The 18671-nt window shown below is 42.5% G+C and overlaps 1 protein-coding gene across 6 annotated transcripts in view; it reads left to right on the top strand.

The window, feature by feature from the left end:
• PPIP5K1 (diphosphoinositol pentakisphosphate kinase 1) overlaps positions 1 to 18671 on the top strand; it is a 43166-nt gene that overhangs the window by 14394 nt on the left and 10101 nt on the right. For 2 of the 6 annotated variants that reach the window (XM_027869960.1, XM_027869964.1), the window contains 5 exons: positions 4188 to 4278; positions 7311 to 7436; positions 8060 to 8122; positions 13603 to 13734; positions 14008 to 14121. In XM_027869960.1, the coding sequence (XP_027725761.1) occupies positions 4188 to 4278; positions 7311 to 7436; positions 8060 to 8122; positions 13603 to 13734; positions 14008 to 14121 (526 nt within the window). Of the gene's footprint in view, positions 1 to 4187; positions 4279 to 7310; positions 7437 to 8059; positions 8123 to 13602; positions 13735 to 14007; positions 14122 to 16733; positions 16882 to 18671 lie in introns of those variants that run through there. The other 4 variants (XM_027869965.1, XM_027869962.1, XM_027869961.1 and 1 more) reach the window with 4 other exon arrangements.

The raw sequence follows: 18671 nt of genomic DNA on the forward strand, positions 1-18671 counted from the left end.
AAAGAGCTACAAATATTTTTGTATATCTTTAGAGTTTGTTTTGCTTAGGACTGATCCTTTCCTTAATTTGCCCTTCAGTTCCCTCTTGCCCTCCATTGAGTGAAATGTATTTCTGTACCCACTCTGTGTGTGTGTGTTTGTGTATGTATATTCTTCCCTCCTTTGACCAGTTCAAATGAAAGTGAAGTTCAAGTATCATTCATTCTCCCCTTCCTCCTTGTTTGTATAAACTTTTACATGAAACATTTCAATACTTCATGATTATTTTAACAAGAGTTTATTTTTTATTTTATTTTATTTATTTATTTTTAGGTTTTTTTTTTTAGGCAATTGGGGTTAAGTGACTTGCCCAGGGTCACACAGCTAGTAAGTGTCAAGTGTTTGGTCTGAGGCTGGATTTGAACTCAGGTCCTCCTGACTTCAGAATTGGTGCTCTATTCACTGTGCCACCTAGTTGCGCCTTAACAAGAGTTTAAAGTTGTGTATATTAGGTATACTTCTTCAGGCAAAATAAAGCTAGTGCTACATTTTTTTTCCTCTTTGTTGTAATTCAGAACCTGCTGAAATCCTCACAAATGCATATCACAAAATAAAAGCTGTACAGAGACAGAAGACTCTAGCATCAGAATACACTCACTGCTTTGCTGATCAACATTTCCACCAGCCCTCTGGTGTCTGATGCTTCTTAGGTATTGTTCAGGCAGGTGACACAGGACCGATGAGAACTTCAATGTCCTTGGTTTTTCTACTCCTGGAAACTAGCTTTAAAAAAAAGTACTCTTAATATTCCTAGATAAACACAAATAGTAAAATATATGAGAATAAAAGATTGTAATTGATTAAACATGAAAGTATAAACTTGTTACTTGTAATTTGTTTTTAAAACATTTTAATTTTAACAAAGTACTAACAAAATTCTCCTATTGGTTTTCATTTGCCCTTTTAAACTTCTTTATTTATTTGTATTTATCCAGATTTTGTTGGTGCTTCTGTTACTATTTCCAAAGTTGAAGTCAATGTGTATATTGCTTTTTGGGATCTGCTTTTTTCACTCTCTATTCTTTCATATAAGTCTTTGTATATTTGTTTATGTTCTTCATATTTTTTATTTTTTGAAAAGTCATTATTTTTATTGATATGTTTTATTTTTACACCACATTTCCAAATATATCCCCTCTCCCTTTTTTCCTTAAGGGGAAATTTATATAGTGCTTTCTATTTGCCAGGCACTGTTCTAAGCACTTTTTTACATATGTTATCTCATTTGATCCTCACAACAACTATGTGAGGTAGTTGCTGCTATTATCCCTATTTTATAGTTGAGGAAACTGAGGCAAACAGAGGTTAAGTGACTTGCCCATAGTCACACAGGTAGTATGTCTGAAATAACTTTTTTTTTTTTGGAAATAGTTTTTGAACTCAGGCCCAACACTATCCACTGTGCCACCAGCTAGCCATTATTAGTAGCAAAGATTTAAAAAACAAAGAGAAAAAAACTCAGTCCAGAAAAAACCTAAATAATATATCAACTGTATCTGACAGACATGACATAATTTTGTACCTTCTGCAATGAAGGGAAGGAAGTACAATTTTTTTTTTTTAGGCGGTTGGGGTTAAGTGACTTGCCCAGGGTCACACAGCTAGTAAGTGTCAAGTGTTTGGTCTGAGGCTGGATTTGAACTCAGATCCTCCTGACTTCAGGGCCGGTGTTGTATCCACTGCGCCACCTAGCTGCCCCTAAGGAAGTACATTTTCTAAACTTTTTTGAACGTTATTATAATATAATTGTATAGCAGAGATTTTTGTCGTGTTGTCGTCCTTTCTATTTACATTGTTGTCATGATGTATATTGTTTTCCTGGTTCTACTTACTTCACTCTTTTTAAGCATATATAAGTCTTTCTTGCCTCTCTGAATTCTTGGTCTTCATCGTAGTTGTCATTTCTTATGGCATAGTAGTATTCCCTTACATTCTTATACTACAGTTCGTTCAGCCATTCTCTAATCAGATACAGAATTTTTAATTAATTTATTTTGTTTTATCAACAATCACTTCCATAAGCTTTTGAGTTTTTAAATTTTTCTCCCCCTCCTTCCCCCCGCCAAGACAGTGCACAATCTTGATATAGGCTATACATGTACATTCCTATTAAACATATTTTCACATTAGTGATGTTGTAAGTAAGAATTAGAACCAATAGGTGGAACCACCAGAAAGAGGAAACAAAATGCAACCGAAGGAAAAATAAATAGCAAATAGTATGCTTCGATCTGCATTCAAACTCCATGGTTCTTTCTTTGGATATGGATAGCACTTTCCATTGTGAGGCCTTTGGAGATGTCTTAGTTCCTTGTATTGATGAGAAGGGTTAAGTCTATCAGATACAATTTTCTCCCCTAGTTTTTATATATTACAAATATCATTGCTTGGAATATTTTTGTACAGGTCTTTTTAAAAATCCTGTCAATAACAGCTTCATGGTCTAATCCTAGTAATGGAGTCCTGGGGCCAAAAGGTGTGAACAGTTTTATAGATGTATTATTTAATGCCATTTTTGGGGTCTTGACCTGTGATTTTATTAGTGTAGAGAACCACTGATTTGGATGTCCTCTCCATTGATGAGGTCAGCCATTTACTTGTTAACCTAGAGTATTTGTTGCCTGGAGTATTAAGAGGTTAGAGATTGATCCATAATTATACAGGTAGTATGTGTCAGAGGGATTTGAGCCCATGTGTTCCTCATTCCAGGGCCTGCTTTCTATCCTTTGTACCATACTGCTTCTCATATAATGCCTTATTGCTTAACAAAAGAATCAAACCAATTCGTAGCTCCACCAGCCATGAACCAGTAAAAGCATGCCTGTTTTTCCATAGGAGGGCCAGCACTTAATTTTATCATATTTAACCATCTTTGCCCATTTGATAGGTGAAGGGTGACATCTCAGAGTTGTTTTAATTTGTGTTTCTTTTATCATTAGAGGGTTTGAACACTTTCATTTGATTATTGATTATTTAACTTCCTTATTATGAGCCTATAGGGATCCTTCTGCCCTAACCCCAGTCCAGCCTTCTGCCTGGGAAGGATTGCTATCTTCCTGGCCTACCTCGGTGTGTTGTCTAACCTCATTCTCTATTCTCTGTTTATGTAACCTTGTCATTTAATCAATCCTGTCTCATTCTGCTACTTGCCTTCTACCTTTTCTCCATATTCATGTGTATATTAGGCTATGGAATGTGTGACTCTGATACCATATGTATCCAAGTAGTCTGTATCTCCAGTTCTAACTAGCTTTGCTTTGTAGGAGCTGGAGGTAGAGGGGTGGCCTTCTGCAGCCCTGTGACCAGCTCTTTATCTGGTTTGCTTGCAGGTCACAAGTATGCAGCATGCAGGCAGGCTGACCAAATTGACCCTTTGGGTATGGCCAGTGGAGGTCAAGAGACCTCCCTTGACCTCTCCCTGCCATTGGCCTACAGTCCAGGGCTATGTTGACCACCCACCTGGCATCCTGTGTACAGGTCCCCCTCCCCATCCCCTTTCCTTTTCCCATCTTCTGTCTCTAATGCTTGGGATCTAGGGGCTTAGCACATCTTCCAGGTAGGGCACGGCATGGTGGTTGGAGGAAATGATCAGGTGTGGTCTACTTGAAAATCCATTTTTAATTTCTAGGGTAGAATAGGGTAGGGTTTAGACAAGGTAGGAAAGAGGGCACAGGGTATGGTTGTAGGGCAACTGAACTTTCTACCTTCCCTGTGCAAGTAGAGATGGAAAAAAGGAGTCATTAATACAAAGACTTGGCCAGGGGATGGGGTGGGGGGGGATTCGTCCAGATTGTGTTCTGTTTATAATTGAGCTATTGTAAACCTTTTGAACCCTAAGAAGGAGTGTATAGGAAACAGGGAGCTTTCTGTGCTAGGACTATGGCGTAGGAGGCATGATTGTTTCTCATCTGGAATGGAAGGGGCTGTGGGGAAAGGGAGCAAAATGGTTTCCATTATGGAAGAGAGCCTGGGCAGCTCTTCTCTCTATATACCTGTCTTTCCCTCACATCTTCCCATCAGTGCCCTTTTGCCCTTTAGCTCTTCTGATACTGACTGCTTGACTTTACAGGGAACCAGAGATTTAGGACCTGGGTTTTAGTTTTCTGGCTTATGTAGGGAGATGGTAACATATGATTCTTTTCCCACAGGTGCTGTCTGAGACTTCATCCTCACGACCTGCTAGTTACCGTCTATTCCAGTCTTCACGTCCCCCGACAGAAATGAAACAAAGTGGCCTGGGTATGGTTTCCCAACCTTTGTTCTGTGTTGGGTAGAGAGGTCTGCTCTATGACTGCAGCCATTCCCAACCCTGGGAGTTGGGTATACCTAAATTTTTTGTTGCCAACTGGAAATGGAAGTGGGAGGAAGTGTACTTTGGATGTGAACTTTGAAATCAGGTGACTGGTTTCCAGCTGTAAAAAAATCACTCCTTTGATTGTCTGCATCATTCTCTTTCCCTAGATTTCCTCAGTCCTTCCAGTCTAAACTGGACCTTAAGGGAAGTAGGAGACTCTGAGCCACCAGAGTCATCAGATACAGAGCTCTGAATCCTAGAGTTCTTCCACAATTTCTTTGAAGAGCTAAGACCATCTTCCTGAATCCTAATCCTGCTTTTTCTTTCCCAACTCCCATGCCCTCTTCCTCTGTCCTCTCCTCATTCCCTTCTTCTCCTTTCTAAATGTAAAAATAAAATTGCAAGGGGGTGGTACTTCTTTGATATGGAGATCTCCAGTAAGTGTGGGGGGCGAGGTGATGAAGGCAAACGTTGAATGTCTGTTAAAGATGCCTTGGACCAAAGGATACTTAGAAAGAATCTTGGTGTTTGGGAGGTGGGGAGGAGGGCGTGTTGGTCAGTAGGAGGGAGATGCCTGTCCACTCAGTATCTCCTTTATATCAGTGTCTGGGTATCAGGCTAGTGGCTTAAGGTTGACACCAGGAACACATATTTGGGAACTCTAAGCTTGGTCTCCTGATTCCTGTGCCTCTTATTATCCTACTTAGTCTCATTTGCCTAGCTTTATCTGTGGTCTCACTGTCTTTGTCCATGGAATTCACCCTGGCCTCAAACAGGTTAGAACTTGATCAGAACACTAGATAAGGGTATTTGTTCACTGCCCTACCATCCTTTTCTGGGAAGGATGCATCTAAAATCTCTTTTAAAGGTGGGATATAGATCTGTGGTTTGGGGCACTTTTTCCCAAATGCCTTAGAAGGGACACCACTCCCACAGAAGAATAGATGGGAGTACCAGCTAAATGGTGGTAGTTGCACAGATAGAGTAGGAAGAGGGAAACTAGATTTCAGTAGAAGTTGTGGGATCCAGAAAAAACTCCCCAGAGATTATTACCCCAAGGCTGAACAGAAAAGGATTGAAGTCTTTCCTACCAATAGGGTAGGTCTGACTAATGGGGGAGCAGAGCTGGTGAGGCCTGGAAATGGAGCTAATTTGTTTTGAGGAAGAGCAGAGATTGTTGAGATCAGATCCATTTTTCTTCATTTCTCTTTTTAGAGCCTTCATCCTAGAGCCTGTTTCAAATATGAGGGATGAGGACAAATCATTATATCAGGAATAGAATGCTGACTTAAAGGTTCTCCTTAAAAGTTGGTTCTGAGGACCAGAACAGAATCTGTCATCTGAACTACTTTCTTTCATTCCTTGATCTAGGTAGACCTTTTACCCCTGTGATCCTGGTCCCCTCCCTATAGACTCAAGGGATACTCAAGGACTCCCCAACAGGTCTGATATTATTTCTCTTGTAAATGCAAATCAGGAGCCTTGACAAAGTGTAATAATGGGAACTGCCAGTCATAGGACCTTAGGCAGCAGCTTGAGTTCATCCTCTCACTAAGTCATTTTGCAGGGCAAAAAACCCGTTCAGAGCATAAGACAGGTCCATCTAGGGGCATCTTGTTTCCATTGTGGGACAGACAGATCTTAGGGGTAGTGGCCCTTCTTATCTTTCCTTTTGTTTGGGGATCCTGTACCTGATGGACTTCACCAAGATCTTTTCTCTGTTTTGGCCTTATGATTCTGAAGTTCACCCCTGAAGATTCCCCCTTAGAAGAGAAGTGTTGTGAAGGAAAGAGTCATGAGTTTGGAACCTGAGGACCTGGGCTCTGCCACTTTTACCACTTTTACTCTCTAATCTTGGGAAATTAACTTCACCTCTTTAACCTTCAGTGTTCTCATTTATAAAATAAAATGGTTGACCTAGATAATGTCTAAGGTCCTTTCAGCTTTAAAATCATGTAATCCCTAAGGCTATGTGTGTCCCTACCATGTATACATGTGACTTTCAGTACTGCATTTAGGTAAAGATAGTTGTTGATTGATAGTAAGTCTTTTTTTGGTCAGTAATCATATCTTTTATTTTTGTTATCTTTTCCTCTGTATCCCATTGCCTAGAATGGTATTTCTCACACAGTAGGCATTCAATACAGTGTTCATTGACTGTGGAGCTCACTATAGTGCCCTATAATGTTTTTTTGGGGGGAAAGAGGTAAGAGGAATGTGCGAGTTTAAACAGGGGTAGAGGGCTCTACACCATTTTAAGGAGTAAACATTCTTTTTGCTTGTTGGTGGAATTGAACCGTCAGGAGACCTGTCCAAGTGAACATAAAGTTTCAAGGTCTTAGTTTTCTCTTTTGTAAAAGAAGGAGGGTGTGTATGGTGATCTCCGAGGTTCTTTACAGCTCTGAAATTATTTGAGTCCCATGATTCCTTTCTTGGAGAAAGTTTAAGGCTCTGAATGCTTGGTTGGGGAGGCAGAGGGAATGAAAATCTATGAGAAGAGTGGAAGGGAACCATTAAGACCCTGGAATCTGGTCTCTGGCTTCACCCAAAGTTCTTCCCTCTGCCCTTAAGGGCCTGGGGTGCCTCAAGCTCTGTTCTCAGGATGGGGGAGCATCAAATAGGTATGGAGAATCCAGGAGAAGCTCTCTCCCCAGACATTTTAGGGAATCATCTGAAGGAGGACAAAGTATAACTTATCCCTTCAAGCAGCTTTGACTCCCCTAAAATGACTAAACTGCATGGAGTAGCAACTTTTCCCCCTTGCCACGGGCCTGTGCACAAGGCCCCTCTCCTTCATTAACTTGCCAAATATAGTAGTATGTGGCAGTGAAGGCTATGTGTGGTGGTGTGGCAGCTATGAATGGCCTTGCGCTGTGTGTGTGTGTGTGTGTGTGTGTGTGTGTGTATGTTGTTGTTATTGTTAAGTGTGTAGTGGTTGCAGCTTTGTTTGGCTGCTAACATGCTTCCGGCTTTGCAGGCTCACAGTGCACAGGGCTGTTCAGCACCACAGTGCTGGGTGGTTCATCCAGTGCCCCGAATCTCCAGGACTACGCTCGCAGCCATGGCAAAAAACTCCCACCTGCCAGCCTGATGCATCGAGATGGTATGTGGGTTGGGGGCAGCAGTCCCTATCCTTAGCCCACCCCATCTCCCCTTCATCTCCTTTATGAGCCTGTGGCTAAGAAACCATTTAGTCTTCCAGATGACATTGCAGCAGAAGTAGCCCTATTGTGTGGGTGAAAAAAATAGTCCCCTGCTAATGTTAGGTACATTTCACTCCACATAGCTGTCCAAGTGCATTGCAGTCATTTTACTTCTACCTTGTACCCTTTCTTTCCTGCACTCTAGACATTATGGGTGGATAACAAGTAGTAGAGAGGGGTGTGACACATTTATGGCTGGAACCCAAGAGATCCAGTTGAGGTAGCATCTGGGATAGGGCCCAAGAGTCCTACTGGGACTTGATTTCCAGATAGAAGCCGACCCAGGATGTGGTGAAGATGAGAACATATGGAGTAGACTTAGGGTAGGAATGGGATATGATTTCTCATGGAGACATTTTGCGAGGGGAAGGATTTATGTAACTGTCAGAGAAGTGTTTGTACGGAAGTTGAGAAGAGGTCAGTTTTGGGTGTAGAGGACTAAAAGGGTGTGTTGCAGGTAGAGTCTAGTGTAGGGGGAAGGGACAGATGCAGGTATAATCCCCATGATGTCTTCTCTCCTCAGAGTTCTTGTCTGTCCCGGCTGTAAAGCGATTTTCTGTGTCGTTTGCAAAGCATCCGACTAACGGTACGTTTGCTTCTGACTTGATGTCATACCTCATCATGTCACCTTCACTGACTCAGATACTTACATCTGACCCCTGGCACTGACCTCTCTCCTTTTTCTCTGTGTGTTGACACCTTGCTGTGTCCCTCACTGGGTCCCCTGCCTGAATATTCTCTTGTTCTGATCATGACCACTTTGGCTGTGTACACCCTACACTGTTCCTATCTTCTTGACTAGTCTCAGTCTTACCTTCCATCACCATTACCCCCATTGTCATCTTTGTCACCATCACCATTAAAACTCTGTTTAAGTCCCTCTCACAACATTCCCAATTTGGGGCCTTGTATAGATATGAAAAATTATTCCCATCCTCAGGGAGAGTACTATGTAATGCCTAAACCCTCACACCCTTTTCCTTCTCCCTTGTAGCTCATGCAAGTTGGATCTTTTAATGGCCCTCTCTACCTTTGGTATATAGGAGAAAAGACTAATTCCTTCCTGTTTGGAGACCGTGCCCTATCCCCCACTCATTCCCATTCTTCACACCTTCAGTCCATGGGGTACAGAGTTTCTTCCCATCTTCTTACTCCTACCATTGTATGTATGCTGTGTGGTTCTTGTGCTCTTGCCATCTGCTTCATGTTGCTACTAACCTGGCATCTGGGCCTGGAAGGCAGAAACCCAAAGTGATTTGTGAAGGTTGTCTGGTAGAGGCAGGGGGAAAGAAGGGAGTCAGTTCCAGCATCAGACTGAGAGGAGTAAAAAAGAGCAGTATTATCCCCTCAGTTTATCCGCATCCATTCTGTACAACCTAAGCTTACCCAGGGCATAACTTGCCCCAAAGAATCTGGAAGTGGAGGGATTAAGTCAGAGTGTCCAAGGGAGTTGAAGAGCTAGGACTGCAGGTACCTGACCTGGAGGGCTTTGGGGCACCAGTCCACGGACTGTTGAACTGTGAGTTCTTTGTGGGACCCTGGATGGGAGGGGGTTGGGAAGGGAGTGGCATCTCAGCAGTGGAGTTTAATCCTTTGTATACTTGTTTTTATCTTGGGGATCTGTGTTTAGAGTAAATAGTTTTCTAGCCACAACCTCTTTCTTCCCAAGGGCTAAGATCCTTCAAAGGAATCAGGGTCAAGCCCAGCTACCTGGAGGGATCTCTTGATTCTGGACCCCTGCTTCCAATCTAATCCCACGCCATCTGCCACTGTGACCCTGGGCATAATCAGGCCTTTGTGTTAGGTTCTCCCTGTCTGTTCTCTCTCCAGTCTTGCCACCTACACTAGGCCATGTTGCCTTCTCTTTCTGGACTCGAGAACCCCCACTTTCCCAGTCAGAACATGCTCCAGCCTCCCTGAGAATTTATGGCAGAAGTGCTCCCATTCAGAGTGTGGAGGCCAGGCCAGCATATGTAGCTGAAGGGGAGCTGATTCTGAACTTTCCTAGGTCTTCTGAATCATGGTCATCTCTAGAGCAAAGCCTAGAACCCATATTCCTAGAGTGTCCCCAGTATTCCTGGAGCTCCCCAGGAGCCCCAGCTTCAGAGTATGGAACTTAGAAACCATAGGCAAAACAACCCTCCAAATCCAGAAAATGAAGTCTAGTATCTGATGTTTCCTTTCTTGAAGTCTGAGGTGGCAGCCCTCCCACAGAAAAGAAGGCAGGGTTGGAGAGAGTTCAAGGACCAAGCAGGAAAGGACTGCTGCCATGTTCTCTTTTGCTTATTTGCCAACCCTGCCTGTTTCCTCAGAGCTCTTACGGCCCCCGCCGGTCTTCTTTCCTTAAATTGGAAGTTATATTGGCCAAGAAGCTCTTAGATTTAACATCTGCTAGGTAGCAGTAAGGGAAGCCGGGAGTTGCCATGTTGGAATAGACAGTCTAGTTTCTACTCCTGGCCTCCAGGATATCCCTGAGGCTCTGGTAAGGTCAAGACTTTGCATGGCTGATAGCATAATCACAGAGGTGACATGTGTCTCTGTTGCTCATGGCAGCACATTCGACACATATGGGTATGCCTAACACCATCCATCATCTCATCAGAATTCTTGACTTCAAAGTGATTCCTGGAAAAGTTAGATTTGGAGGAAGGGCAGAGCTATTTTCTTTCCTCCCCAAAATGTGAGGCCAGAACGTGGCCCAGCTCTACTCCTGACAATCTTAGTCCTGAATTCTCTGTCCCTTATGGGGACAGTCACATCACAGGACTGGAGTATACTTGACCATACATATGGTCGGTTATCAGACCACAATCTGAACCTATTTGAGGAAGCCAAGATACCATGAAAGAAGAGACCAGGACTGTGTGAAATGGCTATAAGCTGTTGTCCGTGTGTGCTGAAAAATTCCTGGGATTTCTGATGAAGGCCAGTTAGTGTTCTTCGGATCGGTCTCTGGAGCAAAACTGTCTGAGAATCCTAAGTATGAGCTCTAATAGTGCCTATAGCCCATCTATATAATGTCTCAAACCTGACCATGAATGCTTAACTCACACATTTGCTTCTCTCTCTGGCCCTATGCTCAGCCTCCACCCAGCCGTCTTTACCCACCCCTTGTATCAGGCCCTCTAAACCTGTGATCCTGTCTAAGAATCTGTCCCTTCTCCTGCCCTGCACCTTCCTTCTGGGCCTTTCCATATCTGCAGTCCTTTGCAGTTTCATTATAGAGATCAGCAATCAACAAGGAGCAATTCATCAAAAAGAATCAATATTCATCCAGCACATAAATGGAATTAAATTGAAACTCTCCCACCCACTAGCTGAATAAAATGCAGTCAGACTTAATAGCCATAGGAAGAAAATGAAAAACAGTCCAAAGTGGCTCATGTCATGAATTCAGGGCTGGCCGACTCCCTTTCTCTGCAGTGACTCCTGGGACTTCTGCAAACTGCTTTTCAAATCTTACAGGTACCAGGTTGGGGGATAGGGTGGTTTGGGGTTATCATGTCGTATAACCAACAATGCCAGTTGGTACTGGTATTTGTATACAGTGACTTTATTGAAATATGATTGGCCGGGTTCCACATGCTTTGTCAGTATTCCTGTACCTGACCTTTTGCCCAGTCTTCTGGACCTGGCTGTGGTCCTCCCGGAGTGTGGCTCAGAGAGGCCAGGCATGAGCGCTTGGAAACAGTTCAAGTTTCAGTTTCAACCTTGATGATGCTCATCTCTGTCCCATTCTTGTCCCTTTTTGTGCCTTTGGTCCTCATCACCTCCATCTTATCTTCAAGAACCCCTTGATCTTGGGAGCAGCCCTTTTCTAATACTGCCCAGCAGAGATCAAGATCAGGGGTGCTTAAGCTGAGATGTTGCTGCCAGCTCATCCCTGCTGAGAACAAAGTCTGCAGACATCTTTAAAAAAAAAATGCACAGAGCTGGCCTAGGGGAGGCTGGTGTGGCAGGGGCCTCAAGTCTTTGCTTTCTCCTCAGCCTTCATTTTGCGTTCCTGTCCATCCTTTTTTTTTTCTTGCTGAAGATATGTTGTGGCATCGTCCCTCTCTCCTCTTTTAGCTCTTGTTTGGAGCTGGGTAGCCCACATACATTGGGGTCACAACCCCATCTCCTCCTTATGCTTCTGTTAGCAGTGCCCCCCTCACTCTCCCTCGTTTCTCTGTCTTTCTGTGCTTTCCTTTATGGCCCTGTCCTGCAGAGCTGCTGGATGACCAGCACCCTGTGGTCCAGCTGTTGCGCAGTTTCTCCTCCGACTGCCCAGGGGGCTGGCCCATCTCCCTGGATGCCACGCTGGCGCATCACCTGCACCAGTGCTCCTACCACCTTCGCCTCTTCCGGAACTGGCTACGTTCAGGCCAGGATGATCCTGAGTGCCTCTACGGTACCCTCTCTACTCAGCTGGCTGCTTTGCTTGTTGCTATACTAGCAGAAGAGCCCGCGTATTTACCTATACCTTTCCTGAGGCTACGTGATGGTGCATTGACCAGCTTAGATGGTGCTGGGGCCAGGCTGTCTGGTAACTGTAGCGTTGGCTGCTCTTTTTTCTCCCCACCCCCTAACCCTGCTGCCTCTTACTGCCTCCTTTTCTGTCTTCTCCTTACTGTTGTTGCTCCTAGAACTGATCTTCAGACCATTGTTCCCCAGGCACCCAAATCTATTCAACATAGAGAAATTTCTTTCCCTCTGTTACCATAATTCCTTCTCCCCCCTACTACCATCCTCCACTTTAGAAAGGAAAGAAACTTTCCTCTCTCTGACTCCTCACTGAAAAAAGAAAATTCCCTTTTGGCTGCTTGTTCCCTTTATCTGAGGAGCCAGAGCACATTACCCAAGGTCAAAGAGACACCACCACCACTACTGCTGCTGCACAGTAGGGAAAAAATAGGGAGGCTCAGAGTCGTTGGAAAGTGCCTTCCTTGGTTTCCTTAGCAAGGCCTGGGATAAGGGCAGGGCCAGAGGTAGGGAGAAGATATGCTAGAGTTGCAAAGAGGGGACAGAGTCCTTTGAGCTACAAAGTTGGTCCAGTTTATGGTATGGGAGATTGGAATATTAAGGGCCTTTTCGTCCTATTCTTCCTCCACTACCCCTAGGGATATATAGAGGACATATGGGAAGGAATATATTAAATAATTTTTCAGGTGCATACTTGGTCTTCCAAGACGGGGATTTTCCCCCACATCAGCCCTCAAGGTTAAAATCACAAATGTATTTAGCTTTGTTCTTATCACTACCCTGGACAGTGAGTGTGGAGACCAACACTGAAATTATTGGGAAGGGGGTAAGAAAGTGGTTTTCCTTGGAGAGAACCTGATCCATTCTTCTGATTGGCAAATTGCTGTCCATAGGGGCTGAGGCCTCCCAAAGGAGAGATTTTTGATGTGACGGAAATTAACCAAGGAAGAACTCTCATCCTCCAGCCTGCTCATGCATGTGGTTTTGCTGGGCTGAACTCTGTGTGTACTGCATGCTCTTTCAACTTCTAAAGATTCCACCTTCCCTACCCACTTCCTGAATCTGCATGTTCCACCCATCCTCCCACCTCCAACTTCATATGCTGTTAAAGACCCTGAACATTACCTTCCACATAGTCCCATTGCCTTTTCATTCTAGAATCCTCTACTTTCTCCCAATCCTGTGACCTCAACTCATGTCAGATATTGTAGTATCTTGCTCTATACTCACATCTTTTTCTCCCAGAAGACTTTAGGAGTTGACTCCAGTAGAAGTATAATCTCCTCCTAAATTTGGCATTTATAGATTAGGGTTTCTTGAATAGGGCAATTGTGGGTCTTTAGAGGCAAGTTTTTTGGGAGGCTAGACTGTCCGGGGGACTGAAGGAAAGAAAGGTAACCTTAAACAGGGGATCTACAGAATTTCCTTTCCTAGTAATTCTGGAAATCTCACTTTTCTAGGGGCTCAGTGGTACTAGTTTTTGAGAGATAGCTCACTATCCTGGTGCCTTAGGGGCTCACTTTCCCAGCTTCCTTGAGTCCTGGTTAGGTGTCTTCTGCCTTTTTTTTTGCTTACTTTGTTCCCTTCAAATCTTAACCCTGGCAGGATTTGAAGGTTGTTCCATGGTGCCCACCATCTACCCACTGGAGACTCTGCACAACGCTCTCTCCCTTCGCCAAGTGAATGAATTTCTGAGTTCAGTCTGCCAACGGCACACAGATGCCCAAGTATCTGCAGGTATGAAGATTCCCTCTGACCCCTTCCTCTTTTCCTCCAAGGTATGGTCTGAGCTGGAGGACCATGGCAGGATAGGGCTGGCTAAGGCTAGGAAGGAACATCTGATCACACATAGGCCTCTGCTGACCCCTAGCATCTCTGGAAATGGTTCCTTCCCAGTTTTTCAACATGAGAGGGCTGAGAAGGGGTACAGTAGTTGAGACCTGTGAGGAAAGGCCTTGGACCCCGCACACTCAAACTCCCACTCATGTGTATTCTTTCTTCCCTCTCCAGCTCTGTTTGATTCCATGCACAGCAACCAGGCTCCTGGGGGCCCATTTGCTCCACCCCAGACCCTTCACTCACCCCCTTTGCAGCTCCGGCAGCGCTCTGAGAAGCCCCCATGGTGTGAGTGCTCTTGGGGGGAGGGAATAGGGGCTTAAGGGGTAGGGGATGAAGGGATGGGAAAATAGATGAATGGGGAAGGGAGCAGGAGGGTTGTGGGATGAGAGGTAGAAGATAGTAGAACTAGGAAAAGGAAAATAGACATCTTGTAGGGTAAGGTATCCCCATCCACTATAATCGAGGCTAGGAAGTTGTAATGTGGGGAAATGTCTTCTCCCTCTTCACCTGCATTCTTGGCCCACCTTGCCTCATCATTCCTCCTCACTGGAGGTAAGCCTAAGAGATAATGAGGAGGAAGGACAGCAAATCAGAGGTCATACAGGGAGAAGAGCCCTCTGAGGAAGAAAGAATAGAATCCCAATTCCCTTATATCTCTAGTTGGACTATTTATCTCCTTCCAGGAGCGTATGCCTAGGGAGGAGAGATGGATATATAGAACAGACAGGAATAGTATATCAAAGCCTGCCACTGACTGTTCCATGTTCAGCTTTCTCAGCTCTTTCTCAGGCAGTGCTAGTTGTCCAGTGAACTTGAAGGAGACTGGGGAAGAGGAGGAGGTGTTCTGCCTACCCCTACTCCTTATTCCACCCTCAGTCCTTGGGGATAGTATGTAGGTCATCTTGATTATCTCAGCCATATGTTTCCTTGTGGACAGGTCACAAGATGTTCTTTTACTGTGGCAGTGAGGGAGGGAAGACTGACAATGGGTAGAAAGATCATTGGGTGATGATTTTGGGCTGTAGATATTGATGTTAGAGAGATCTTCCCCTGAATACTTATCTTTTCTTAACAACTGAAGTCAGATGTGACTTGCTTTCATTATTTTGTTTGGATTACATTAGAGGTAGAGCTGAGGGAGAGACTCAGGTATTGCTCATATGGGCTATAGTGACCAGGGTTGTGGAGCAGCACTTGCCATCTGAGACCATTAGAATGTTAAGGTTTAGTATGATCTCAAAGGTCATCTAGTCCAAACAGTACCTAAACACTTATCTCTTCTACAACATGGCCCAGAAGTGGTAATCCAGACTTTGCTTCAATATGTCCATTGATAGGGGACTCACTATCACTGCTCTTCAAGGTAGCTTATTCAATTTTTACATAGCTCCAGTAGGAAGTTTTCCTCCTATTAAACTGTAATAGTTGTCAGAAAAGTGCTTTATTAAATTGAAAGCACTCAATAAATATGATTTATTATTATTGACTTGTATTGAACTTGATGTTTACTAAAATATCCAGATCTTTTTAATACAAGCTGTTGTCTAGCCATGCTTTCCTCATCCTAGACCTATAAAGCTGTTGGTTTTTTTTAATTAAAGTGTAGAACTTTACAGTTATATCTGTTTCTTCATCCTATTAAATTATAAATTAGCTCATTGTTACATTCTGTCAGCATCTTTTTGGATCTTGATTCTGTCATCCAGTGTATTGGCTATTATTCTCAATTTAATATTTCAAAAGGTTCATGATCTTCTTGCTACAGGGATTCTCTCCAGTAATATAGATTGTAATTCATTAATACCTTCTCATTCTGTGTGATTCTGGCCTTTGTCTTCACTTGTATCTTCCATAGAGGATGGGTTGTTGGGAGACCTTCCACTAGATCTTTTAGCATTCAAGAGGTACCAGTGCTTCATCCAGGCTTCCTTTTTCTTATTCTTTGCTCTTGCCATGTGACTAGCCTATCTGCTTTTTAAAAAAATTTTTTAAACATTTTTATTTTAAGTTTTGATTTCCAAATTCTATCCCTCTCTCTTTCCCCTCCCCCTCCCTGAGACAGTAAGCAATCAGATATAGATTATACATGTGCAATTATGTAAAACATTTCCATATGAGCCATTTTGTACAAGAAGACTTGAATAAAAGAAAAAAAAAAGAAAAATGAAAAATAGCATGTTTCATTTTATATTCAGTCAATATCAATTCTTTCTCTGGAGGTAGATAGTATGTTTCACCATTAGTCCTTTGATATTGCCTTGTATCATTGTATTGCTGAGAACAGAAATAAGTAATTCACAGTTCTTCATTGAACAATATTGCTGTTACTGTGTATAACATTCTTCTGGTTCTGTTCACTTCACTCTGAATCAGTTCACGTAAGTCTTCTAGGTTTTTCTGAAATCATCCTACTTGTCATTTCTTATAGCGCAATAATATTCCATAACAATTATATACCATAGCTTGTTTAGCCATTCCCCAATTGGTGGGCATCCCTGTGTTTTCAAATTCTTAGCCACCACAAAAAGATCTGCTATAAATATTTTTGTACAAATAGATCCTTTTCCTTTTTTTTGGATGTCTTTGGGATATAGACCTAGCAGTGATGTTGCTGGATCAAACAGTATGCACAGTTTTATAGCCCTTAGGGCATAGTTCCAAATTGCTCTCCAGAATGGTTGAATCAGTTCACAACTCCAACAGTGCATTAGTGTCCCAGTTTTCCCACATCCCCTCCAACATTCAACATTTTTCTTTTTTGTCACATTAGCCACTTCGCCTATCTGCTTTTTTTGATAACAGGTTTTCTGGATGATAATTTTTATGCTACTTCTTGGGTACAATTCATCACTGGTAATATGTTGCAACCTCTCATGTATCTCTCCATTGTTCTTTAGGTGACTCTGGTTTTGATTCTTCAGTGATAATGGCATTTCACAATTCATGGCCATATGACATCTCTGGAAGAATATTTATTTTGATACTATGGTCGTATATTGGTGTTTAAAAAAAAGTTAGGTTTTATGTCTGGTAGCAGCTTGGAATCATTAAAAGCACTGTGTAATATCCTTTTATTTATTTTTAACATTTTTTAAAAATTTGAGTTTCACATTCTCTCTGTTCCTCCAGCCCCTCCCCCTACCTATTGAGAAGGCAAGTAATTGTGTAGTATCCCAAGTACAATCCACCTGGTTCCCTTTGCAATTCTTGGCCCATTTTATGTTCCATCTATGGTCCTTATACAAGATACATAGATGTACCGATCCTATGGACTGCTTATCTGTAGAATCCTAGAATAGGAAGGGACCTCAGCAGCTCTCTAGTCCAGCCCAAACTTGAAAGAAATCTCTGCTTTAATGTGGTCCAGCTTCTGCCTCTCCTAAGGCAGCCCATTCCACTGTTGGACAGCTCTGAATTTTAGAAAAACTTTCCTGACGTCAAGAAGCAGTGTAGTATAGTGGTTAGAGAGCCAGTATTAAAGTTAGGAGTACCCAAGGCCTACTTATGATTCATACTACCTTGGTGACCATGGGCAAATCACTTAATGCCTTACTGCACTAGGCAACTCCCTAAGTTGTTAGGGACTGTTAGAGACTTTGGTAAGCTACATATGAGTTGCTGAGCAATGTGGACCAACAGAAGTTGAGAAGTTAGTCCAAATGTGGTAGTTCTAGCTGTTTAACACAGGTAAATATTATTTCATTTTTCATTAATTTGTTGTTTTCCCAATTTCATGTATGAATGCTGTTTGATGATCTGGCTCAGATAGGTCTTAAATCAAACTTTCTGAAAGACTCATTTTCTTCCTTCTACAGATTCGTTACCCCTTCCACTACTTCTGTTATAAAAGAAATACTGCAGAAAACATAAAAAAAAAAAAAACTGCTTTTAAGCTTCTTCTATTCCTTCTCAGTATTGATTTGCAAATGATTTTACTTCTGGCTTCTATTGTCTCTTCACAGCAAAGAGATTGTTTGGTGGCTGAGATTGTTTCTAGGCTCTTTTATCTTCCTTCTTTTATTATATCAACTAAACTTCTTTAGGAAATGGTGGTAATCAATGAGTTTTCAATTATCCGTTTCCCAATTTTTAGCATCAGTAGTTTGTCTGAATAGGTTAGGTTAGAGTTGTATTTGACTGTTGCGTCATCTTCTCATAGTGATGCTTTTTCAGTTTGGTGTTTTTAACTTTCATCCAACTAATTGATTATTGACTGCACACACATCTGTAATCCAGAAATGTCTCCCAACATCATTAGTCAGTCATTTTCTGTCAAGGTATACCATACCTCTTAACACTGACTGTGGCCATGAGCAAGAAGCATCAGCTGTTTAAACCTTAATTTTCTCATCTGTAATATGAGGATCGTAATATCTCTATAACTATTTTACAGAATTTTTATGAGGCTTAAATGTGATAATGTAAAATGTTTTGTAAAATATGTCAGTATATAAAGTGTCAGGTATTCGATAATTCCATTTTTGTGATGTTATTCAGGCTCATAAGGTAGCTAGGAGGCACAGTGAATAGAGTCAGAAAGACTCATCTTCCTAAGTTCAAATCTGGCCTCAGACACTTACTAACTGTGTGACTCTGGACAAGTCACTTAACCCTGTTTGCCTCAGTTTTCCCATCTGTAAAATGAGCTGGAGAAGGAAATGGCAAACCATTCCAGTATCTTTGCCAAGGAAACGCCAAATGGGGTCACAAAGAGTAGACTGAACAACAACATTCAGACTCATCATGTCCAGTACTTTTTGGTTCTTGTCTAGAAAAAAATATTGGAGATATGTGTGTGTGTGTATGTATATGTATTTATATATGATATGTTTTCT

The sequence above is a fragment of the Vombatus ursinus genome, unplaced genomic scaffold (assembly GCF_900497805.2).
Source record: "Vombatus ursinus unplaced genomic scaffold, bare-nosed wombat genome assembly UNPS02014794.1, whole genome shotgun sequence".
Lineage (NCBI taxonomy): Eukaryota > Metazoa > Chordata > Mammalia > Diprotodontia > Vombatidae > Vombatus > Vombatus ursinus.